At 38.9% G+C, this 27,234-nt stretch overlaps 1 protein-coding gene across 2 annotated transcripts in view; it reads left to right on the top strand.

The window, feature by feature from the left end:
* Positions 1–27,234, top strand: part of col18a1a (collagen type XVIII alpha 1 chain a) — a 245,130-nt gene that overhangs the window by 147,535 nt on the left and 70,361 nt on the right. For both annotated transcript variants that reach the window (XM_061926550.2, XM_061926549.2), the window contains 2 exons: positions 15,753–16,294; positions 20,787–20,870. In XM_061926550.2, coding sequence (XP_061782534.1) covers positions 15,753–16,294; positions 20,787–20,870 — 626 coding nt within the window. The remainder of the gene's footprint in view (positions 1–15,752; positions 16,295–20,786; positions 20,871–27,234) is intronic.

The following is a 27,234-nucleotide window of genomic DNA, read 5'->3' as shown; positions in this document are numbered from 1 at the left end:
CAAACACTTTACAAACACCGAGTCAAATCAGCTCTGTTATTTTCCGTTTTTTCGACTGTTTTCCGTACCTTGGAGACATCATGCCTCGTCGGTGTGTTGTTGGAGGGTGTAACAACACGAACAGGGACGGATTCAAGTTGCACCAGTGGCCCAAAGATGCGAAAGTGGCAAGAAATTGGACGTTTGTTCCGCACACTTTACCGACGAAAGCTATGCTACGACAGAGATGGCAAGAATGTGTGGATATCCTGCAACACTCAAAGCAGATGCATTTCCAACGATAAAGTCAAAGAAATCTGCCGCCAGACCCCCATTGAATCTGCCGGAGTGTGTGAGCAATTCAGGGACAAAGGACCTCGGTAGCACGGCAAGCAATGGCGGCAGTTTGTTCCCGCAGACGAGCGAGCTAAACCCCCTATCGACCCTAGCTTCCCTGGCCTGCTGACATCAACTCCAAAACTGGACAGATCAGCTTTCAGGAAAAGAGAGCGGATGAGGGTATGTCTACAGAATATATTAATTGATGAAAACTGGGCTGTCTGCAATCTCAAAGTGCATGTTGTTGCCAAATGTATTTCATATGCTGTAAACCTAGTTCATAGTTGTTAGTTTCCTTTAATGCCAAACAAACACATACCAATCGTTGGTTAGAAGGCGATCGCCGAATTCGTCCTCGCTTTCTCCCGTGTCGCTGGCTGTCGTGTCGTTTTCGTCGGTTTTGCTTGCATACGGTTCAAACCGATATGGCTCAATAGCTTCAGTTTCTTCTTCAATTTCGTTTTCGCTACCAACCATCCGTTTCAATACATGCGTAATCTGTTGAATCGCTTAAGCCGCTGAAATCCGAATCTGAATCCGAGCTAATGTCGCTATACCTTGCCGTTCTAACCGCCATGTTTGTTTGTATTGGCATCACTGTGTGACGTCACGGGAAAATGGACGGGTGTATATAACGATGGTTAAAATCAGGCACTTTGAAGCTTTTTTTAGGGATATTGCGTGATGGGTAAAATTTTGAAAAAAACTTTGAAAAATAAAATAAGCCACTGGGAACTGATTTTTAATGGTTTTAACCCTTCTGAAATTGTGATAATGTTCCCCTTTAATAGAGTATTTATCAACCTCTTCATCGTCATCCTTTTAACATCCGGACAAAAGCTACAATATTTCATATGCGCTCAAAGAAAGCAGAATCCGGGAGATATGCGACTTCATTGGTAGACACGGGCAATTTCCGCGAGTCTTCCACAGAATTCGGAAAACTTGAAAAGTCATTTGAAAAGCAAGCGTTTTTCAGCAACCCTTGTCCTAAAAATGATCACTTTTGACTGTTATCAGGCATTGTTAATGTGTCATTTTGAACAGTTAGGGTTTGGTAGTTAAAATTATGTTGTTTTCAGTCGTGTACAGTTTAATTATCTCTACTTTACAGGTCAGATCTGGGCAAATTAAGGCCCGTTAAGATTTTCAATCTGGCCCGCCGGACATTCCCAAATTATTATTGTTTTAGATCTTTAAGATGGAAACTGTAGCCGCCATTATGATGTGCAGTGATGTTTTCAAATTACCGTAAGTCTTGAACTATGCAAAGTATTTCAATAGTTGGAATCTGCACTTTTGCATGATATACTAGTTACTATGGTAATCTAATTAGTTACTATGGTAATCTAATTAGTTACTATGGTCATCTAATTAGTTATTATGGTAATCTAATTAGTTACTATGGTCATCTAATTAGTTACTATGGTCATCTAAGTCACATCAGCTCAGACGAGGCACCAAGCAGTGTGGGTGGGGAGCGTTTCCACAGAGTGTTTCCAGAGCGGCCAGCCTGAAATGCGGGTGTCAGGGACAGACGCGTAGAGAGATTTTTACAAGGATGTTCTAAAGCTTAGTGATATATCAGATAGTAGGTGGTTTGTTTTTTTTTTCATTTTTGTTGCGTTTTGCTTCATTGTAAAATGTGTCGATCGAGGGGGGGGGGGGGGGCCTTCATACGTTGTCAATATTCAGTGTTTTATCGTTCATAGTTAATATTGTAAATCCCACATTTTTAATTTTCATGTACATTCTCATTCAGTAAAAAATGTTTTAATTCCATTCCGTTTATTAAGGCGGTCTGTCATAACGTTTTTAGCATTCAATCAGACATTATTGTGAGGTTTTGTATTAGTGTTCCTAAAAATAGGACTTGAGCACACATACTGTACAGCAGATTTTCACAGTTTACATAAATATATACAGTCGCGATCAAAAGTTTACATACACTTGTAAAGAACATAATCTTATTGCTGAAAAAACATTCATGAAGTTTGGTTCTTTTATGAATTTGTTATGGGTCTACTGAAAATGTGACCAAATCTGCTGGGTCAAAAGTATACATACAGCAATGTTAATATTTGGTTTACATGTCCCTTGGCAAGTTTCACTGCAATAAGGCGCTTTTGGTAGCCATCCACAAGCTTCTGGCAAGCTTCTGGTTGAATTTTTGGCCACTCCTCTTGACAAAATTGGTGCAGTTCAGCTAAATGTGTTGCTTTTCTGACATGGACTTGTTTCTTCAGCATTGTCCACACGTTTAAGTCAGGTCTTTGGGAAGGCCATTCTAAAACCTTAATTCTAGCCTGATTTAGCCATTCCTTTACCGCTTTTGACATGTGTTTGGGGTCATTGTCCTGTTGGAACACCCAACTGCACCCAAGACCCAACCTCCAGGCTGATGATTTTAGGTTGTCCTGAAGAATTTGGAGGTAATCCTTCTTTTTTCATTGTCCCATTTAAAGCACCAGTTCCATTGGCAGCAAAACAGGCCCAGAGCATAATATTACCACCACCATGTTTGACGGTGGGCATGGTGTTCCTGGGATTAAAGGCCTCACATTTTCTCCTCCAAACATATTGCTGGGTATTGTGGCCAAACAGCTCAATTTTTGTTGCATCTGACATCACATGTACAAAGATAAGACCTTTTGGAGGAAAGTTATATGGTGTATGTATACATAGGTAGATATATCGGCCCCCAGACACATTTTTTTCTCTAAATTTGAATGGTGACTGTTATTAATATCACTGTGGCCTTTAATATCTTATGAAGGTGTGTATGTAAAAGATGCATGTGACAGAGTTGCTGAAGTCCGGCCAAATGAAATACCTCCTCAGGCCTGGGGTTTGACACCTTTGCTATTGGACATAATCATACTTGCCAACCCTCCCGAATTTTCCGGGAGACTCCCGAAATTCAGCGTCTCTCCCGAAAACCTCCCGGGACAAATATTCTCCCGAAAATCTCCCGATTTTCAGCCGGAGCTGAAGGCCACGCCCCCTCCAGCTCCATGCGGACCTGAGTGAGGACAGCCTTTTTTCACGATGGGAGGACAACAGGGTGACAAGAACTAAATCATCCAGACTAGAGATAAATTGTATTATTATGTTTATCTTACCTAAAAATAAATATATTTATTAATTAAAAAAAAAAAAAAAAATACATTTTTACTATATTTTGCTAAACACATAAAAAGTAATTGTATTTTTATTTTTTCTGACTCCTTATTACATCCAGCCATAGAATTATACATTAAAATAAACATATTTGAAATAATTAATTTTAAATTATCATAATAATTCATTTAAAATGACCATATTTAATTATTAAAATAATTGCTTGTTTATCAACAACTTTAGCATTTTATTCATTACATTTTGAAGCTCTCAGAAGCCAAGTTATGTTATATTCCTTAATATTTATTTATGCAAGTTTGAAGTATCAATTATCCAAACACAGTTTTGTTTGCTTATTTTCAGGATGTATATATATATATATATATATATATATATATGTATATGTATATGTATATATATATATATATATATATATATATATATATATATATATATATATATATATATATATATATATATATATATATATATATGTATATATATATGTATATGTATGAAATACTTGACTTGGTGAATTCTAGCTGTAAATATACTCCTCCCCTCTTAACCATGCCCCCAACCACGCCCCGCTCCACCCCCGACCACGCCCCCCACCCCCACCTCCCGAAATCGGAGGGCTCAAGGTTGGCAAGTATGGACATAATTGAAATGGAAGTACAGTGAAACCTCGATTTTACACACATTTGTTCTCGGACGGGGTTCGCATATCAGAAAGGTTGTATAGTGAATATTGCGAATTTGCTCAGATCTCCCACGACATGACCGTGTTTTTGAAGGATTTGTGAAAGGAACTTTGGACGTTTCACAACATACTGTTGTTTAATTTCACATCTCTTCTTGCTAAAGACGTAGAGGAATGTCAGCAAAGTGTCTTTCCTTTGAAGGTTCTCCAGTTCTTTTCAGTCGGAAACGACCAATGCACATCTGTTTGTGTGAGTGATGAGTTAAAAGGTGAGATGCTTCACTAATGATGGGTTTAGGACGTCGCGATGTTTGAAGAAGAGGTCTGTTCCCCGTTTGGCGAAAGAGAATTCAGTAGTATGAGTAAGAGTGGAAAGATGATGTAAAGATGTCCTTTCGAGGAATGCTTCATGCTGAGTGATCAAGCACACTCCATACTTTTACAAAGCTTGTTACTAAGACATCAAGAAATTTGAACCGACGAACTAACAAACACATCCAACTTAGTAGTTGTGTAGAATTGCTGTGTAAATGTCACTATTCATGCACAGCATTTGTCAAAATAGACTCTGGGAAACATTTGGTCTACCTACTCCGTAAGTGACTCAGACATGCGAAAACAGGCCCAGCAAAGAGAACCTCGAGCTTTGTCATCTTGTTTTTTTTTTATCTGAGTAAACATCTGTTTGTTAATTACAGTTTTACAAGCCACTGTTAAACTTTAGTGTTCTCAAACTTTGTTCTTTGAAGTGTAGGATTTATATCTTTAAAAAAAGAACTTGTGTTGTGACTTTCGGCTGTTTTTTTTTCTTAATCAATCAGATATTAATTTATGTTCTATATTGCCATGTTGATGCAGAGGAAATGCCATTCAAAAGATAGTACCATAAGGCATACTTGCCAACCCTCCCGAATTTTCCGGGAGACTCCCGAAATTCAGCGCCTCTCCCGAAAACCTCCCGGGACAAATATTCTCCCGAAAATCTCCCGATTTCCAGCCGGAGCTGGAAGCCACGCCCCCTCCAGCTCCATGCGGACCTGAGTGAGGACAGCCTTTTTTCATGACGGGAGGACAACAGGGTGACAAGAACTAAATCATCCAGACTAGAGATAAATTGTATTATTATGTTTATCTTACCTAAAAATAAATATATTTAATAATTTACAAAAAAAAAAAAACTAAATACATGTTTACTATATTTTGCTAAAAACAGCAAAATTAATTGTATTTTTATTTGTATTTTTTCCTGACTCCTTATTACGTCCAGCCATAGAATTATACATTAAAATAAACATATTTGAAATAATTGATTTTAAATTATCATAATAATTCATTTAAAATGACCATATTTAATTATTAAAATAATTGCTTGTTTATCAACAACTTTAGCATTTTATTCATTACATTTTGAAACTCTCAGAAGCCAAATTATGTTATATTCCTTAATATTTATTTATGCAAGTTTGAAGTATCAATTATCTAAACACAGTTTTGTTTGCATATTTTCAGGATGTAGATATCTATATATATATATATATATATATATATATATATATATATATATATATACTGTATATGTATGAAATACTTGACTTGGTGAATTCTAGCTGTCAATATACTCCTCCCCTCTTAACCACGCCCCGCCCCACCCCCTCCTCCCGAAATCGGAGGTCTCAAGGTTGGCAAGTATGCCATAAGGGCCGGTATGATTTAGACCAGTGGTTGTCAAACATTTTTCACCAAGTAGCACCTCAGAAAACTTTAAAATACAGTAGCGCAGCAGGTCCAAGTATTCATTAAAAACAAGGCAGAGGTTGTATTTAACACGTATATGTAATATTTTTGCCCACTGTAACATTACACACAGTTTGATCAATAACGCTGTGTTCGAATAAAGAAAATACGACCCTACTTTAACCAAGTGATTTTTTTTTTGGCATACCACTAGATCATGGGTATCATGACCAAATTTGGCCTTTGAGGTGATATCAAATTAACACTAAAGCTGGCCCGCCCATCCTCCCGGGAGTCTTCCAAACGCCAGCCAGCAAGCCCAACAAGTGCTGGCCCAGTCACATAACATGTGCGGCTTCTGCACGCACACACATTAGAATGCAACGCATACTTCATCAACAGAGATACAGGTTACATTGAGGGTAGCCGAATAAAAAACTTTAACACTGTTAGAAATATATGCCACACTGTGAATCCACACCAAACCAGAACTCTTTGCAGCACTAACTCTTCCGGGACGCTACAAGGTGTGTGTATGTGTGTGTGTGTGTGTGGGGTGGGGGTTTAGTGGTAGCGGGGGTGTATTTTGCAGCGTCCCGGAAGAGTTAGTGCTGTAAAGGATTCTGGGTATTTGTTCTGTTGTGTTTATGTTGTGCTACAGTGCGGATGTTCTCCCGAAATGTGTTTGTCATTCTTGTTTGGTGTGGATTCACAGTGTGGCGTATATTTCTAACAGTGTTAAAGTTGTTTATACTGGCACCCTCAGTGTGACCTGTATCGCTGTTGATGAAGTATGCGTTGCATTCGTTCGTGTGTGCGTACAGAAGCCGCACATTTCTTGTGACTGGGTCTGAACAAGGTTCGAATGGATGAAAAGCGGACGTGACGATAGCTCGTAGAGGACGTTAAAGGTTAATTTGTTCAACCTTGGCCCGCGGCTTTGTTCAGTTTTTAATTTTGGCCCACTCTGTATTTGAGTTTGACACCCCTGCACTAGATGGAGACTGTGGTACACATACCACAGTTTTAGAATCACTGATTTTGACAGTGTAAAACAGGGGTGTCCAGACTAAGGCCCGCCAACGTCTTCATTCGTCATGAGTTTAATAAGGAATCTTGCCCACAGGGAGAATATATTTGTTTTAATAGTTTTGACAATGTCGATGATGCTATTGTGTTGCCATTTAATGTAAAAAAAATAGTAATTTGGGTCAATTATGTTTTTATTAGAACAACATTTATTGATATGACCCAATGCAAACAACCTTCCCTAGTCATGGTGCAAAAAAATAAAAATACATTCCAACCAACACAAAATGTCAACAGACATGGTCACACATGACACAACCTACTCACTCAACTTTAAGGATATTAGAAAAAATGCCCATGCACCATAAAAACAAAAAAAAATACACCCATTTATATCCATTACAAAGCATGATGGTAAAAGTGCAAAACACTCTCCACACTTATCAATGTTTGGTGCTGTTGAAGTCTCTCTCCTGAGTGGGTTCTCCTGACGCTGACAAAGCTTCACGTTACTCCGGAAGTCTGGTGTTAGCAATGTCTCTTTATTTAGCAGCGCACACACGCTTGAAAAACACCCCCGACTTTCCAGTTTCTGCTCTGTGACTATTCAGTCTCTCAATGTTCAGTGGGCGTCCGCTCAGCAACTCCAACTCCAACAACTGTGTCTCGGCCCGGCTGCTGCTAATAAGCATGGCAGGTGATTGGATGAATCTTCCCCAGCTGGGTAATCCAATCACCTGCCAGCTGTGCTTCGAGGCCGGTCCTTACACACCCCGCTCCGCGGCAGGCCCGCAAACCACGCCCCCCTCCACTTTTGCATTTTAACTGCTTGATATTTCTGACTAATTACAAAAGTTTAAAGAGGTTGTGACGTACGTAAACAAGGTAGAAGTTGAACCCTCCAATTATAATATAATGATATATCCTTTATATTAATATAATATGTACACACATATATGAATAAGCTATATACCTATAGTTACTTTACATACAGTCGGCTTTCGGCCCTCAGTCAAATTTTTCTAGCCCAATGCGGGCCCCCAAGTCAAAAAATTTGGACACCCCTGGTCTAAAAGCTTTGTTGCTGTCCTGTTAAGGGGTTATTATGATTTTTGTCCTACATTTAAAACACTTCCTTGTGCTCGATATAACAGGTAATCTTGTTTTTTTTGATCAAAATTTTGCGGAGACATTGTTTAGTCACAGTTTTCCTTTTTACTGTCTCTTCAGAATGCGTCGTTTTTTGGTCGGTCTTATCTACGTGCCGGAGCCCTCCTCCAGGCCCGGGTCCCTTCGACTGTGTCTCCACCTTGTCAGCCATGTTGTAGTTTTTAGCGCTTCTACATCGAGTCTACTGACAGATATACAGTACATTGGAACTATATGCTACTTTTTTATTAAAAATGGCAAAAGTGGAGGATTTTTAGCATGCATGTGCATGTATGAGCCAGTCTGCCTCACACCAAGAGGACAGAGAAAAATAATTGACTTATTGACCACAACTGAATAAAAATGGAAGACTTGCGGAAAGCCCTTTGGGTAAATCTCTTCCGTAGTATATGGAGATATCCGTTGATGCAACTAAGGCAAAATACTTCACAATCGTCTGCAATTTTAAAGGGCTTGTTTGGAGCAAGTTTGTAAGAAGGCAAGATTGTTTTATTTAATATATCTGCCATGCATCTGTGGTTAGATTCCACATTTCCGGGACTTGTGTCGATCCCAAAGACACAAAAACGGTTACCAACAGGTAATGGAGATATCCGCTGATGCAACTAAGGCAAAATACTTCACAATCATCTGAAATTTTAAAGGGCTTGTTTGGAGAAAGTTTGTAAGAAGGCAAGATTGTTTTATTTAATATACCCGCCATGCATCTGTGGTTGGATTTCTCATTTCCGGGACTTGTGTCGATCCCAAAGACACATAAACGGTTACCAACAGGTAATGGAGATATCCGCTGATGCAACTAAGGCAAAATACTTCACAATCGTCTGCAATTTTAAAGGGCTTGTTTGGAGCAAGTTTGTAAGAAGGCAAGATTGTTTTATTTAATATATCCGCCATGCATCTGTGGTTAGATTCCACATATCCAGGACTTGTGTCGATTCCAAAGACACATAAACGGTTACCAACAGGTAATGGAGATATCCGCTGATGCAACTAAGGCAAAATACTTCACAATCGTCTGCAATTTTAAAGGGCTTGTTTGGAGCAAGTTTGTAAGAAGGCAAGATTGTTTTATTTAATATACCCGCCATGCATCTGCGGTTTAATTTCACATTTCCAGGACTTGTGTCGATCCCAAAGACACATAAGCGGTTACCAACAGGTAATGGAGATATCCGCTGATGCAACTAAGGCAAAATACTTCACAATCGTCTGAAAATTTAAAGGGCTTGTTTGGAGAAAGTTGTTAAGAAGGCAAGATTGTTTTATTTAATATATCCGCCATGCATCTGTGGTTGGATTTCTCAATTCCGGGATTTGTGTCGATCCCAAAGACACATAAACGGTTACCAACAGGTAATGGAGATATCCGCTGATGCAACTAAGGCAAAATACTTCACAATCGTCTGCAATTTTAAAGGGCTTGTTTGGAGCAAGTTTGTAAGAAGGCAAGATTGTTTTATTTAATATATCTGCCATGCATCTGTGGTTAGATTCCACATTTCCGGGACTTGTGTCGATCCCAAAGACACAAAAACGGTTACCAACAGGTAATGGAGATATCCGCTGATGCAACTAAGGCAAAATACTTCACAATCGTCTGCAATTTTAAAGGGCTTGTTTGGAGCAAGTTTGTAAGAAGGCAAGATTGTTTTATTTAATATATCTGCCATGCATCTGTGGTTAGATTCCACATTTCCGGGACTTGTGTCGATCCCAAAGACACATAAACGGTTACCAACAGGTAATGGAGATATCCGCTGATGTAACTAAGGCAAAATACTTCACAATCGTCTGCAATTTTAAAGGGCTTCTTTGGAGCAAGTTTGTAAGAAGGCAATATTGTTTTATTTAATATATCCGCCATGCATCTGTGGTTTAATTTCACATTTCCAGGACTTGTGTCGATCCCAAAGAAACAAAAACGGTTACCAACAGATAATCAAAGTTGTTTTTGCATAGTATGACCCCTTTTAGAGCTTGACTTGGCTTTTTGTCCTCTCAGATTCCACAGAGGGTTTCTTTATTTGTTGATCAGCATGCAAGAATATTCATTTGTTTTCAGGGGTTGCAAAGCATAAAACTTCGGGAGAGTTCAGTCAAACACCTTGTGTGTCTAAGCCCTCAACAAAGCTGACCGTATTCCCCACTGATCTCCGGCACTCATGGCGGTGGGGAGGCTTTGAACCCGCCAAGGGCGCTTGAACGCGAGTCGCCAGGTGGTAAAGCAAAGCCCGTCTTCAAAGACGGAAGACTACAAGTGCCGTCCCAAAACAGCCATTTTTTTTGTTTTAGAGGAAACGCTGGGATTCATCACATCAAAGTGAAAAAGATTGTGTCTGAAGTTCGATGTCAGTCAAACAAAAACACAGACACGTCCACACCAGGCTCTGTGAATATTGTGGCTTTTTGTGTTCTTAAGCATCTTCTATTAAACACCAGTCACTCAGGGAGATGGAGGGATGGGGGGAATACACACCAGAGGCCCAGCTGACAGATTCTGTGAACGTTGGTACAGTCAGGAAACGTGTTGACTTTAGTCTTGAGGCTACGTATTGTCGCAGAAATGTGCTGGTATGTCAGATGAAAGGATGAGTTCATACTTGCAACAAGTGTGTCTACCTTTCATTAGATTCATTCATAAAGTCAACGCTTTGTCGGAATATACCTGACAGGCGCAGAGCTTCAGGGGTGGGGGCTGGTAGGGCTCGGGTCGGAGCTTAGACGATGCAAACAGTTTTATTCTAATCACCACTGAAAAATGGAGCTTTATCATGTGTTGGATTGCAGGTTGTCCCAGTCAGGATGAGTCATGGTTGCTAAAAACTTACGGACTTTAGTGATTAAGTAAAATTGATTGATTGAGATTTTACTTTTATTAGTAGATTGCACAGTACAGTACATATTCCGTACAATTGACCACTAAATGGTAACACCCGAATAAGTTTTTCAACTTGTTTAAGTCGGAGTCCACGTTAATCAATTCATGGTAAAAGAGAGCAAGTGTCGTGGTTATGTACGCTCTCTCTCTCGAATGCCTTGAGTTTATCAACCTATACACCGGTTGTTGGCATAAGAAGCGAGTCTGCTGACGAGGGTTGTTTGGTATACCGGTATTAGTATAGTACCGCGATACTAATGAATCATATTCGGTACTATACTGCCCCTGAAAAGTGCCTTCGTGACATTGCTAGTTTTACGAGCAGACGAGCATGTTCGGTAGCGCACAATCATGGAGTACTTACAAGCAGACACAGTATGTACACTGCAAAAAGTCAGTGTTCAAAAACAAGGGAAAAAAAATACAAAAATGAGGGGTATTTTACTTGAACTAAGCAAAATTATCTGCCAATAGAACAAAACAATTCGGCTTGTCAAGACTTTCCAAAACAAGTAAAATTAGCTAACCTCAATGCACCCCAAAATACCTTAAAATAAGTATATTCTCACTAATAACAAGTGCACTTTTCTTGATAGCAAAAACAAATATGTTGAAAAATATTCTTAAATCAAATAAATGCTAGTGCCATTATCTTGACATAATGATATGCGCTCGGCATTACATTTCTTGAAACCAGCAAACTTACACTAAAAACTAGTTTATTTTTCTTAATGGAAAGGCAAAAAGGCAACGCTCAGGCAAATCATATTGTCTAAAAATGCATTTTCCCATCGATAACATGACATCATCGCGCCAAGTGCATGCTGTTTCAGTCGATTAGTGAGCAAGGAATATAGTATATATATATATATATATATATATATATATATATATATATATATATATATATATATATATATATATATATATATATATATATATATAGAAAAGCGCTATACAAGTACAACCCATTTTACGTCAGCATACTCACTACTAAAAGACACGTTGTCTTGTATGTTCACTATTTTATTTAAGGACAAACTTGCAATAAGAAACATATGTTTAATGTACCGTAAGCTTTTTTGTTAAAATAAAGCCAATATTGCAATTTTTGTGGTCTCCTTTATTTAGAAAAGTACCGAAAAGCATCGAAATAATTTTGGTATCGGTACCAAAATATTGGTATCGGGACAACACGAGTGCAGACACATTAAATTATGTATCGTAGCTGCTAATTATAAGTTGGTTTGCACACTGCAAAAAGTCAGTGTTCAAAAACAAGAAAAAAAAAATACAAAAATGAGGGGTATTTTATTGAACTAAGCAAAATTATCTGCCAATAGAACAAGAAAATTTGGCTTGTCAAGACTTTCCAAAACAAGTAAAATTAGCTAACCTCAGTGAACCCAATAAATAAGTACATTCTCACTAATAACAAGTGCACTTTTCTTGGTAGAAAAAAAAATAGACCTTTTTGCTCAATATGATGAAAAATATTCTTTAATAAGTAAATGCTAGTGCCATTATCTTGACATAATGATATGCGCTCGGCATTACATTTTTTGAAACCAGCAAACTTTTACTAAAAACTAGTTTATTGTTCTTAATGGAAAGGCAACAAGGCGACCGCTTGTTACTCTCGGGGTTTTCTAGCCACTCAGGCAAATCATGTGGTCATTTTTCCATCGATAACGTGACATAATCGCGCCAAGTGAGTGCTCTTTCAGTCAATTAGTGCGCATATATACAGCCCGGCCCCTGGCCAAAAAAAATTTTATTGTCATTTTGAAGAATAGATCTGAATGTGCATTAACTATATCTGTTCAAAATTGTTACAAATGTCATATGTTAAATGTTTAAATATTAACTGTCAGTTTACTGTACTGTGCCAACTGTACTACTATATGAGTACGTATTTTCTATTGTTTCATTGAAAATAAAACAGCAAAGTCCATCTGTTTTAATTATGAGACACAATTGTGTCAAAATCATGATTTTTTTTTTTTTTTTTCATGTTTGAAATAAGAAATTATTACTTTAAAAAAGCAGTTTTATACTTGTGAGTGTTGATGACACAGCTGTGCAACAGTTGATATTCTAGTTTCAAGCATGTTTTGCTCAATATAGGTCATCAAATCTCAGCTACAAGCTGTAATATCTTACTGAGATCATATAGGACCAAAACACCTAAAACAAGTAAAACACTCTAACATAAAATCTGCTTAGTGAGAAGAATTATCTTATCAGACAGAAAATAAGCAGATATCACCCTTATTTGAGATATTTAATCTTACTTAGATGTCAGTTTTTGCAGTGTATAAATTAGTTTGCACACTGCAAAAAGTCAGTGTTCAAAAACAAGAAAGAAAAAAAAAAAATTAGGGATATTTTACTTGAACTAAGCAAAATTATCTGCCAATAGAACAAGAAAATTCGGCTTGTCAAGACTTTCCAAAACAAGTAAAATTAGCTAATCTCAATGAACCCAAAATACCTTAAAATAAGTATATTCTCACTAATAACAAGTGTACTTTTCTTGGTAGAAAAAAATAGACCTTTTTGCTCAATATGTTGAAAAATATTCTTAAATAAGTAAATGCTAGTGCCATTATCTTGACATAATGATATGCGCTCAGCATCATGATTTTTTTTTTCATGCTTGAAGTAGGAAATTATTACTTTAAAAAGTAGTTTTATACTTGTGAGTGTTAATGACACAACTTTGCATCAGTTGATATGGGTAGATAGGTTTTTATTGTCATTGCACAAGTACAACGAAACTTTGTTTTCAGCACAAACCCGTTCAAGATTAGACAAACAAACAGTGTACAGGGTTACAGAACAGGAACGCTGATGGGTCGCCACAAGGCGCCCCGTAAAAGATGGGGGAAAAGGTAAAACGCTTGGGAAGTATGAGTAAAAAAATACAATCTAGACTGGGCTCCTAAGGGGGCCCAGTCTGGAGTGGGAAAAAACCTCCATAGCAAAGCACATATACATATTACAACGTACATCTCGAGATATCTAGCAACAGAGGGAAGGGAGTGCGGGGTCATGATGGTAGGGCGCAGCTCTCGGTGCCGACCATCCATCCATCACCCCTATGGGATTTGCGTTGGGGAATTGGGGGGTTGTATGTGTGGCGTATAATTTTGTGGATGCATGTTGTTTGTATGTAAGCCTACAGTGTGTCTCTGTTCCGCGGCCTTGATTCTTGTGCAGCCGATAAGTCCAAAGTCAACAACAACAGGTGTGTGTCCATGAGGGACAGATATTCTAGTTTCAAGCATGTTTTACTCAACATAGGTCAGGGGTCGGCAACCCAAAATGTTGAAAGAGCCATATTGGACCAAAAATACAAAAACAAATCTGTCTGGAGCCACAAACAATTAAAAGCCATATTACATACAGATAGTGTGTCATGAGATATAAATGGAATTAAGAGGACTTAAAGGAAACTAAATGACCTCAAATATACCTACAAATGAGGCATAATGATGCAATATGGACATATAGCTAGTCTGAATAGCATGTTAGCATCGATTAGCTTGCAGTCATGCATTGACCAAATATGCCCGATTAGCACTCCACACAAGTCAATAACATCAACAAAACTCACCTTTGTGCATTCACGCACAACGTTAAAAGTGTGGTGGACAAAATGGGAAAGAAAAAGAAGTGGCATAAAACACGTCCTAGAAAGTCGGAGAAAGTTATACATGTAAACAAACTAAGGTGAGTTCAAGGACCGCCAAAATTAGTAAGACAAAACGGCGCTCCCCAAATACTCGAATCAGTGAAGCATGTTTAATATAAACAGTGTGCTTTATAACAATTAGGGAGGTTTGTGTCATGTTTGTCCTCCTACAGAAACCATATTAACACAAAAAATATATTTTTTTGCCCTCATCTTTTTCCATTTTTCATACATTTTTGAAAAAGCTCCAGAGAGCCACCAGGGCGGCGCTAAATAGAGCCGCGGGTTGCCGACCCCCGACATAGGTCATAAAATCTTTTCTTGGATGCTAGTTCATTAATGTCAGGGCTCAGGCTTTGAGCTGAGGCAACCTTCATTATCGAACGAAGGTGTTCATCAGTCATTATATCTCGTCCACCCGGACCACAGTCTTGGGGGCGTGCCTTAAATGCACTGCCTTTAACATACTCTACGAGCTATCGTCACGTCCGCTTTTCATCCATTCTAACATCAGTCGGACCCAGTCACAAGATATGTGCGACTCCTGTACGCACACACGAGTCATCAACAGCAATACGGGTTACACTGAGGGTGCCAGTATAAAAAACTTTAACACTGTTAGAAATATACGCCACACTGTGAATCCACACCAAACAAGAATGACAAACACATTTCGGGAGAACATCCGCACCTTAACACAACATAAACACAACAGAACAAATACCCAGAACCCTTTGCAGCACTAACTCTTCCGGGACGCTACAAAATACACCACCCGCTACCCCCAAACCTGAGATCATTTCGGACCAAAACCCTTAAAACAAGTAAAACACATAACATCTGCTTAGTGAGAGGAATTATCTTATCAGACAAAAAATAAGCAGATATCACCCTTATTTGAGATATTTAATCTTACTTAGATTTCAGTTTTTGCAGTGCAAGAATAGCAAAAGAGATGATTGGCGTACTCAAAGACACTTGCATGACATCCAGAAATCCTATTCTAACATTGAACACTATGCCATGCTGCCCTATTTTAACCCGCACTTCAACTCGTTCAAACATTGGGCTGACGTACATTTTTTTTGCTCCCTCTACAGAAGACAGCAGTGTGTCCTTGCTGCAGCTGATCGGGGACCCTCCTCCAAGCGAGATCACCAGAGTTTACAAGCCTGACACCACTCCGGGCTATGTGTTTGGCCCCGACGCCAACACGGGCCAGCTGGCACGCGCCCACCTGCCCAACCCCTTCTACCGCGACTTCTCCCTCCTCTTCAACTTGAAAACCACTTCCGACAGAGGCGGCGTGATATTCTCCATCACGGACGCCACGCAGCAGATCATGTACGTGGGCGTGAAACTGTCCCCCGTGCTGGACGGCAAACAGGACGTCATCCTGTACTACACGGAGCCCGACTCGGAGAGGTCGTACGAGGCGGCCAGGTTCTTAGTGCCCTCTTTGAGGGACAACTGGACCCGCTTTGCGATCGCGGTGAAGGACGACAAGGCGATGTTCTACCTGAACTGCGACATAGATCCTCGGGTGATGCGCATGGAAAGGTCCCCCGATGAGATGGAGCTGGAAGCTGGCGCTGGCATTTTCGTTGGACAGGCTGGAGGAACCAATCCAGACAAGTTCCTGGTATGTATACATACTATAGTTGGTCTGTGAAAAACTTTCAGAGTAGATAAATGAACATATGAAAGTATTTGGCCACCTGCCTTGACTCACATATGACCTTGAAGTATGATGTCGGTCCGCCTTTTTCAGCTATTACAGCTTCAACTCTTCTGGGAAGGCTGTCTACAAGGTCGCGGAGTGTGTTCATAGGAATTTTCCACCAATTTTCCAAAAGCGCATTAGTGAGGTCACACACTGATGTTGGTCGAGAAAGCCTGGCTCTCAGTCTCCGTTCTAATCCATCCCAAAGGTGTTCTATGGGGTTCAGGTCAGGACTCTGTGCAGGCCAGTCAAGATCATCCACACCTTGTCTTTATGGACTTTTGATTTGTGCACTGGTGCACAGTCATGTTGGAAGAGGAAGGGGCCCGCTCCCAACTGATCTCCCAAAGTTGGGAGCATGGAATTGTCCAAAATGTTTTGGTATCCTGGAGTTCCTTTCACTGGAACTAAGGGGCCAAGCCCAACTCCTGAAAAAAAAACCCACAGCATAATTCCTCCTCCACCGAAATGTACCGTTCTCCTGGCAACCTCTGAACAAACAAATACCCAGAACCCTTTGCAGCACTAACTCTTCCGGGACGCTACAAGGCTTGTGTGTGTGTGGGGGGGAGGTTTGGGGGTAGCAGGGGTGTATTTTGTAGCTTTCCGGAAGAGTTAGTGCTGCAAAGGGTTCTGGGTATTTGTTCTGTTGTGTTTATGTTGTGTTAAGGTGCGGATGTTCTCCCGAAATGTGTTTGTCATTCTTGTTTGGTGTGGATTCACAGTGTGGCGTATATTTCTAACAGTGTTAAAGTTTTTTTTTATACTGGCACCCTCAGTGTAACCTGTATTGCTGTTGATGAAGTATGCGTTGCATTCACTCGTGTGTGCGTACAGAAGCCGCACATATCTTGTGACTGGGTCCGACTAATGAAAAGCGGACGTGACGATAGCTCGTAGAGTACGTTAAAGGCAGTGCATTTAAGGCACGCCCCCAAGACTGTGGTCCGTGTGGACGAGGTATAATGACTGATGAACACCTTCGTTCGATAATGAAGGTTGCCTCAGCTCAAAGCCTGAGCCCCTGACATTAATGAACTAGCATCCAAGAAAAGATGGCAGGTATCTGTCTTGGGCACATCAGATTAGATCAGTGGGTTGCAAACTGAGCAGTAAAGTCCTGAATGGTTGTTTTATTCATTGTTATTTTATTTTCAAATGTATTAGCCTGTAGAAAAAGTTAATGTTGATATTAGGCTGCAAATAGAAAAAAGGCATTCATTTTTTTATTTAAATTGTGTTTGATATGCCATTTATATTTTTTAAGTATTATTATTATTATTATTATTTGAAACTCGATTTTGCATGTCACTATAAAGTTATATAAGCCTTGCTTGTTCAATATTCAATGCAAAACTTGTTTGGGTCCCTATTAAAAGGCTAATTTGTTCAACTTTTTTCAGTTTTAAATTTTGGCCCACTCTGTATTTGAGTTTGACACCCCTGGCTTAGATACAGCTGCTCGGCCATGGAAATCCATTCCATGAAGCTCTCTGCGTACTGTACGTGGGCTAATTGGAAGTTGACATGAAGTTTGGAGCTCTGTAGCGACTTAAAGTCTTTGCACTATGCCCTTCAGCATCCGCTGACCGCTCTCTGTCAGTTTACGTGGCCTACAATTCGGTGGCTGAGTTGCTGTTGTTCCCAAACTCTTCATTTTTCTTATAATAACTTTGGAATATTTAGGAGCGAGGAACTTTCACGATTGGATTTGTTGCACAGGTGGCATCCTATGACAGTTCCACGCTGGAAATCACTGAGAGCGGCCCATTCTTTCACAAATGTTTGTGGAAACAGTCTCCATGCCTAAGTGCTTGATTTTATACCAAGTGATTAGGAAACCTGATTCTCATCATTTTGGATGGGTGGCCAAATACTTTTGGCAATATAGCGTATCTTGCCGCTCTGCCGCCGGCTTGTTTTCATAATCAAGCATGCGAGACATTGCAGCTGAGTAGTTTGTATGATGTTATTGCTCAAATTGGCCCGATCCGAACCACAACATGACCGGTGAAATGATCTCACTAGCCTTCCTAGTCAGTTGTCTGCCAGTAATTGGAGAATTTTTGCCATAATTACCTTCTTTTGTCTGCAGCAAATCACCTCACCTGACCCAGGCATGTGATGACGGTAGTTGTTAAAGATATGAACTTCTAGCCAATTTGTCAACTTAGTAGTACACTTTCCTCTAATATTGTGTTTGTTGAAAAAAGTGCATATATACCGATATATACAGTTGTGGAATTAGCACATTATTATGCCTAATTTTGTTGTGATGCAGTAAACAATGTAACTTTACCATGAATCGATTAACGTGGACCCCCGACATAAACACGTTGAAAAACGTATTCGGGTGTTACCATTTAGTGGTCAATTGTACGGAATATGTACTGTACTGTGCAATCTACTAATACAAGTTTCAATCAATCAATCAAAAACAAGGTTTTCCCAAAATAAGAGAACAACTTCAACTCCAGTTATGGAAAAAAGAGCCAACATGGCACTGCCATATTTATTATTGACGTCACAAAGTGCATTATTTTTTTTTAACATGCCTCAAAACAGCAGCTTGGAATTTGGAACATGCTCTCCCTGAGATAATCCTGATACTCACTACAACTATGGGAAATACTATACTTTGACTTTCACAAAGTGCATTATTTTTTGATTTTTTTTTTAAACATACCTCAAAACAACAGCTACAAAAACTAGAGCATACTTGGGGTTGGGGGGGGCGGGGTTTGGTGTTAGCAGGTGGTGTATATTGTAGCATCCCGGAAGAGTTAGTGCTGCAAGGGGTTCTGGGTATTTGTTCTGTTGTGTTTATGTTGTGTTACGGTGCGGATGTTCTCCCGAAAATGTGTTTGTCATTCTTGTTTGGTGTGGGTTCACAGTGTGCCGATATCCGATATTCCGATATTGTCCAACTCTTAATTACCGATTCCGATATCAACCTAAACCGATGTATACAGTCGTGGAATTAACACATTATTATGCCTAATTTTGTTGTGATTCCCCGCTGGATGCATTAAACAATATAACAAGGTTTATCCAAAATAAATCAACTCAAGTTATGGAAAAAAATGTAAACATGGCACTGCCATATTTATTATTGAAGTCACAAAGTGCATTATTTATTTTTTAACATGCCTCAAAACAGCAGCTTGGAATTTGGGACATGCGCTCCCTGAGAGAGCATGAGGAGGTTGAGGTGGACGGGGTTGGAGCGGCGGAGTTGAGGTGTTGGTAGCGGGTAGCGGGGGGTGTATATTGTAGCGTCCCGGAAGAGGTGCTACTGCAAGGGTTTCTGGGTATTTGTTCTGTTGTGTTTATGTTGTGTTACGGTACGGATGTTCTCCCAAAAATGTGTTTGTCATTCTTGTTTCGTGTGGGTTCACAGTGTGGCGCATATTTGTAACAGTGTTAAAGTTGTTTGTACAGCCACTCTCAGTGTGACCTGTATGGCTGTTGATCAAGTATGCCTTGCATTCACTTATGCGTGTGTAAAAGCTGTAGATATTATGTGACTGGGCCGGCACGCTGTTTGTATGGAGGAAAAGCGGACAGGTTGTAGAGGACGCTAAAGGCAGTGCCTTTAAGGCACGCTCCCAATAATGTTGTCCGGGTGGAAATCGGGAGAAATTCAGGAGAATGGTTGCCCTGGGAGATTTTCGGGAGGGGCACTGAAATTCGGGAGTCTCCCGGGAAAATCGGGAGGGTTGGCAAGTATTCCTTTCGTCCGTGTTTTACCGGATATGTACCGCTCCGTACAGCGGCGTTTTAAAATGTCATTAATTTTACTTCTTGAAACCGATACCGATAATTTCCGATATTACATTTTAAAGCATTTATCGGCCGATATTATCGGACATCTCTAGTCACGGCATGTAATTGGTGTGTTGTTGGCGTTTTTAGATGTTTTTAGAAGGCTTTATAGGCGTGATAGATAAATCCCTGTTAAATGCATTGTTAGCTGACTCATACTAGCAGTTTTTTACGATTAAGAACGCACACAAAATGGAAAAAAAAGTTGTTCTTGTCTCACATAGAGATTGTTGATAATGGCTCCAAAAAAAATAAAAAATGAAGATCCCTTATAAAACCAAGTACGAAAATAATGTATTTTTTAATGTACAGTATATCCACAATTTTGAAAACAGGCACATTTGACAAAATATATTCTCAATGTCCTGCAAGTCCCAGTCAAGGACGAAGTAATGTTCCTGATCCTGATGCCAAATACGAAAAACATATCCACTTAATTACCAAGTGTCCAAAACTACATCAATAGCTCATCCGAGCATATTAAAAGAGATGATTCACCGGGAAAAAAAATATTTGTAGCTAATATGTCTGTAAGAGTTAAAGATTGGTTGAGATGATATCATTCATGTTCTTGTCTTTCTAACAGGGTGTGATCAGTGAGCTGAGGGTGGTGGGAGACCCCCGGGCTGCAGAGAGGCATTGTGAAGAGGATGAAGATGACTCCGATATTGTAAGTATTAACCCAGTGGTCGCCAACCTTTTTGTAACTGCGCTTGAAAATTTGTCCCATTTTTTAATTTTTTTTTTGTCATAAAAAAATACAATCATGTGTGCTTACGGACTGTATCCCTACAGACTGTATTGATATGTATTGATATATAATGTAGGAACCAAAATATTAATAACAGAAAGAAACAACCCTTTTGTGCGAATGAGTGTGAATGAGGAGGGAGTTTTTTTGGGTTGGTGCACTAATTGTAAGTGTATCTTGTGTTTTTTATGTTGATTTATTTAAAAAAATATATATATATATATATATATATATTTTTTTTTCTTGTGCGCCACGGTATCAATCGATCCACGAACCGGTGGTTGGGAACCACTGTATTAACCCATCACAATCTTTAATTTGAGAATATTTAGGGAATGGAGTTTTATGCAACAGTACTGTAACATACTAACCCAGAACCGTATGTCATATTTACAAAGTCCCACATCACTGTAATTTGTGTAAAAGTATACTATATTTAACCTTAAAAGGGGCTTTTTGCAACCTTTACTTTGCTGCCTTTAGGGTGCTAACTTTCCAAAGGCACAAGATTGTAGACCCGCACAAGACTGTAATAGTCTCAGAGACCACCAACAAGAAGCTTGGCGAGAAAATGACCACGTTTGGTATGTTGTCTTTAGGGTGCAGCATTTTAGCAGAAAGAAACGCTACGTTAACAACGTCATTGCCAACAATATTCTGAATTACCGTATTTTTCGGAGTATAAGTCGCTCCGGAGTATAAGTCGCACCGGCCGAAAATGCATAATAAAGAAGGGAAAAAAACATATATAAGTCGCACTGGAGTACAAGTCGCATTTTTGGGGGACATGTATTTGATAAAACCCAACACCAAGAATAGACATTTGAAAGGCAATTTAAAATCAATAAAGAATAGTGAACAACAGGCTGAATAAGTGTACGTTATATGAGGCATAAATAACCAACTGAGAACATGCCTGGTATGTTAACGTAACATATTATGGTAAGAGTCATTCAAATAACTATAACATATAGAACATGCTATACGTTTACCAAACAATCTGTCACTCCTGATCAGGGGCGCCGAAAAGGGGGGGTAAAGGAGACAGATTCTAGGGGCCCATGATGGAGGGGGGCCCAGAGAGGCCCCTAATGATGATGAAATTATAATACAGAAAAAATAATGACACTGTGTTGGGGGCCCTGTAAAGATTCTTTTCATGGGGCCCAAAATCTCTAGCGGCGCCCCTGCTCCTGATCACTAAATCCCATGAAATCTTATACGTCTAGTCCAGGGGTCGGCAACCCGCGGCTCTAGAGCTGCATGCGGCTCTTTAGCGCCGCCCTAGTGGCTCTCTGGAGCTTTTTCAAAAATGTATGAAAAATGGAAAAAGATGAGGGGGAAAAAATATATGTTTTGTTTTAATATGGTTCCTGTGGGAGGACAAACATGACACAAACCTCCCTAATTGTTACTGTTATTGTTTATCAAATCAAATCAAATCAACTTTATTTATATTAAACATACTTCACTGATTCGAGTATTTGGCGAGCGCCGTTTTGTCGTACTAATTTTGGCGGTCCTTGAACTCACCGTAGTTTGTTTACATGTATAACTTTGTAGGACGTGTTTTATGCCACTTCTTTTTCTGTCTCATTTTGTCCACCAAACTTTTAAGGTTGTGCATGAAAGGTGAGTTTTGTTGATGTTATTGACTTGTGTGGAGTGCTAATCAGACATATTTGGTCACTGCATGACTGCAAGCTAATCGATGCTAACATGCTATTTAGGCTAGCTATATGTACATATTGCATCATTATGCCTCATTTGTAGCTATATTTGAGGTCATTTAGTCTCCTTTAAGTCATATTAATTCAATTTATATCTCATGACACACTATCTGTATGTGATATGGCTTTTATTTTTTTGCGGCTCCAGACAGATTTGTTTTTGTATTTTTGGTCCAATATGGCTCTTTCACCATTTTGGGTTGCCGACCCCTGGTCTAGTCTCTTACGTGAATGAGCTAAATAATATTATTTGATATTTTACGGTAATGTGTTAATAATTTCACATATAAGTCGCTCCCGAGTATAAGTCGCACCCCCCCCCCCCAAACTATGAAAAAAACTGCGACTTATAGTCCGAAAGATACGGTTCGCTGATTATTGTGTGAATGGGAACGCGGTCTAAATAAACCTGAACAAAACTCAAGGAAGCTGCTTAGTTCTGTGGATTTTAGTGGTGTGGCAATGACACCTGTATTGTTGGAAGGGTTAAGTGTTAGCTTTCAACAGTTTGTTGGATAAGTGTGGTATTTTATGACTCCTACGGGGTCACAGGGTTTTAAAAAGGTTAAGCTCGTCAACAGTCGTGGTCAAAAGTTGACATACACTTGTAAAGAAAATAATGTCATGGCTGTCTTGAGTTTCCAATCATTTCTACTACTCTTATTTTTTTGTGTTAGAGTGATTGGAGCACATACTTGTTGGTCACAAAAAACATTCATGAAGTTTGGTTCTTTTATGAATTTATTATGGGTCTACTGAAAATGTGACCACATCTACTGGGTCAAAAGTATACATACATATGTGGGTACATTATTGGCAAGTTTCACTGCAATAAGGCGCTTTTGGTAGCCATCCACAATCTTCTGGCAAACTTCTGGTTGAATTTTTGACCACTCCTTTTGACAGAATTGGTACAGTTCAGCTAAATTTGTTGGTTGTCTGACATGGACTTGTTTCTTCAGCATTGTCCACAAGTCAGGACTTTGGGAAGGCCATTCTAAAACCTTCATTCTAGCCTGATTTAGCCATTCCTTTACCACTTTTGACGTGTTTTTTGAATGTTTTTCCTTCATCGGTTTTATTTCTTTACACTTCTTCCTGCATTTAGCTTGAAAATCCATCCATCCATCCATTTTCTACCGCTTATTCCCTTTGGGGTCGCGGGGGGCGCTGGAGCCTATCTCAGCTACAAAATATAAACATAAAATAAACATTACAAAAGCATAACGTCCATTGTGTGTTTTACATAAATAATGTAAGTTGTATAGTTTACATCAATAAAATAGGTTTAGTGAAGTGAATTACATTTATATAGCGCTTTTTCTCAAGTGACTCAAAGCACTTTACATAGTGAAACCCAATATCTAAGTTACAGTTAAACCAGTGTGGGTGGCACTGGGAGCAGGTGGGTAAAGTGTCTTGCCCAAGGACACAACGGCAGTGACTAGGATGGCGGAAGCGGGGATCAAACCTGCAACCCTCAAGTTGCTGGCACGGCCACTCTACCAACCGAGCTATAGTGTTAACACATTCACACAATAAACTACAGGTTTACGCATATAGACATTAAATAACATGCACATCAAACATTGCACACAACATATGTGACTCATCACAATTAAACCTAAAGTGTAGCATTTGTCGCCCTCTACTGGTTAAATTTAGCGCTACGTGTTTTAAAAGAGCATTGATCGATAGGGTTGCTCTCAGACAAAAACGACCATGAATCCAAAAGACATCACAAAGTCAGCAATTTCAATACAAAACAGACTAAGTTTCTTAATGCACAATATCGACTTACAAAGACTTCACCAAGTTTCGTGATGAAGCGTACACGTCCGGATTTCAACCGTTGTTGCTGCTTGTTTAGAACACTGTGTCCGTCGCTTAAAAGGTCCGACAGGAAACAATGACTCTTTTCAGTAGTGTTTGTGGTCATTGTCCTGTTGGACAAGACCCAACCTCCAGGCTGATGATTTTAGGTTGTCCTGAAGAATTTGGAGGTAATCCTCCTTTTTCATTGCCCCATTTACTCTCTGTAAAGCACCAGTTCCATTGGCAGCAAAACAGGCCCCGAGCATAATACTACCACCACCATGCTTGACGGTAGGAATAGTGTTCCTGAGAATAAAGGCCTCACCTTTTTTCCTCCAAACATATTTGGGTATTGTGGCCAAACAGCTCAATTTTTGTTTCATCTGACATCGCATGGACAAAGATAAGATCTTCTGGAGGAAAGTTCAAATATTAACATTGCTGTATGTATACATTGGACCCAGCAGATTTTGTAACATTTTCCGTAGACCCATAATAAATTCATAAAAGAACCAAACTTCATAAAAAAAATTTGTGACCAACAAGTATGTGCTCCAATCACTCTATCACAAAAAAATAAGAGAAATTATTGGAAACTCAAGACAGTTATGACATTATGTTCTTTACAAGTGTATGTAAACATTTGACCACGACTCTATATTTGTTTTACTTGTTTTTATAAATACATATAAAGCCTCATGATCTGAATATTGAGAATGAAAAGTATGAACTGTTCTAATCAATAGCTTACTTTTTTAGTAAGTAACCAAATGAACAAATGCATAAAATAAATCAGTGTTTCTCAAATGTTTTCTATTACTGTCTGTACCCAACTCTCTGCTCCCACATTAAATAGTATCATAAGTACACCTCTGCATACAATTGTATCCTTATTAACATTTGAGAAAACAAACAAAAAAAATATATAGATCAACTTACAACAAAAATAACTTTGTTAACATAGTTTTTGTAGTCTGTAACAGAACAGATTCAAAGGGCATCATTTTGCCTTAATTTGAAAAAAAAAAGAATTTCCGTATTTAAACTATTACCATTTTTGAACCATTGTATGATTAAAAAAAAATCAAGTAAATAATAATAAATAAAAATTGATCAGCAACATTAATTTAGGAGCACAATATATAAAATGTTTAACCTACAAAACAAAAATGATTACAAATGTTTTAAAGGGGAACATTATCACAATTTCAGAAGGGTTAAAACCATTAAAAATCTGTTCCCAGTGGCTTATTTTATTTTTCGAAGTTTTTTTCAAAATTTTACCCATCACGCAATATCCCTAAAAAAAGCTTCAAAGTGCCTGATTTTAACCATCGTTATATACACCCGTCCATTTTCCTGTGACGTCACACAGTGATGCCAACACAAACAAACAGCAAGGTATAGCGACATTAGCTCGGATTCAGACTCGGATTTCAGCGGCTTAACACTGTCTGATAAGATAATTACTAACAACTATGAACTAGGTTTACAGCATATGAAATACATTTGGCAACAACATGCACTTTGAGAGTGCAGACAGCCCATTTCAGGCGCGCTAAGAACATATATTTTTCCACGATCCTTATTAACATTTGTGAAAACAAACAAAAAAAAATATATAGGTCAACTTACAACAAAAATAACTTTGTTAACATAGTTTTTTGTAGTCTGTAACAGAACAGATTCAAAGGGCATCATTTTGTCTTAATTTGAAAAAAAAAAAAAAGAATTCCGTATTTAAACTATTACCATTTTTTAACCGACTTGAACCATTTTATGATAAAAAAAATCAAGTAAATAATAATAAATAAAAATTGATCAGCAACATTAATTTAGGAGCACAATATATAAAATGTTTAACCTACAAAACAAAAATGATTAAAAATGTTTTAAAGGGGAACATTATCACAATTTCAGGAGGGTTAAAACCATTAAAAATCAGTTCCCAGTGGCTTATTTTTCAAAATTTTACCCATCACGCAATATCCCTAAAAAAAGCTTCAAAGTGCCTGATTTTAACCATCGTTATATACACCCGTCCATTTTCCTGTGACGTCACACAGTGATGCCAATACAAACAAACAGCAAGGTATAGCGACATTAGCTCCTATTCAGACTCGGATTTCAGCGGCTTAACACTGTCTGATAAGATAATTACTAACAACTATGAACTAGGTTTACAGCATATGAAATACATTTGGCAACAACATGCACTTTGAGAGTGCAGACAGACCATTTCAGGCGCGCTAAGAACATATATCTTTCCACGATTTCAGCACTCAGGTTAACCATACCTAAATAGACACAAAATACTGCATTACACAAGACTACCCAAATGTACTCGAATGATTGAAAAAAATAAATGTTTTTAAGCTAAATTATTGGTGAACACAGTTTATGTATAATAATTTACGTAAAACCGCGAGTAATGAATAAAGTTTTCATCAATTAATATATTCTGTAGACATACCCTCATCCGCTCTCTTTTCCTGAAAGCTGATCTGTCCAGTTTTGGAGTTGATGTCAGCAGGCCAGGGAAGCTGGGGTCGATATTCTTCTCTTGATCATCTTCGGTGGCATAAAGGACGGTGTGAGCCAAGACATCCAGGGGGTTTAGCTCGCTCGTCTGCGGGAACAAACTGCCGCCATTGCTTGCCGTGCTACCGAGGTCCTTTGTCCTTGAATAGCTCACACACTCCGGCAGATTCAATGGGGGTCTGGCGGCAGATTTCTTT

Source organism: Nerophis lumbriciformis, linkage group LG31 (genome assembly GCF_033978685.3).
Source record: "Nerophis lumbriciformis linkage group LG31, RoL_Nlum_v2.1, whole genome shotgun sequence".
Lineage (NCBI taxonomy): Eukaryota > Metazoa > Chordata > Actinopteri > Syngnathiformes > Syngnathidae > Nerophis > Nerophis lumbriciformis.
The sequence above is the reverse complement of the archived record's forward strand: the minus strand, read 5'-3'. Positions and strand labels throughout refer to the sequence as shown.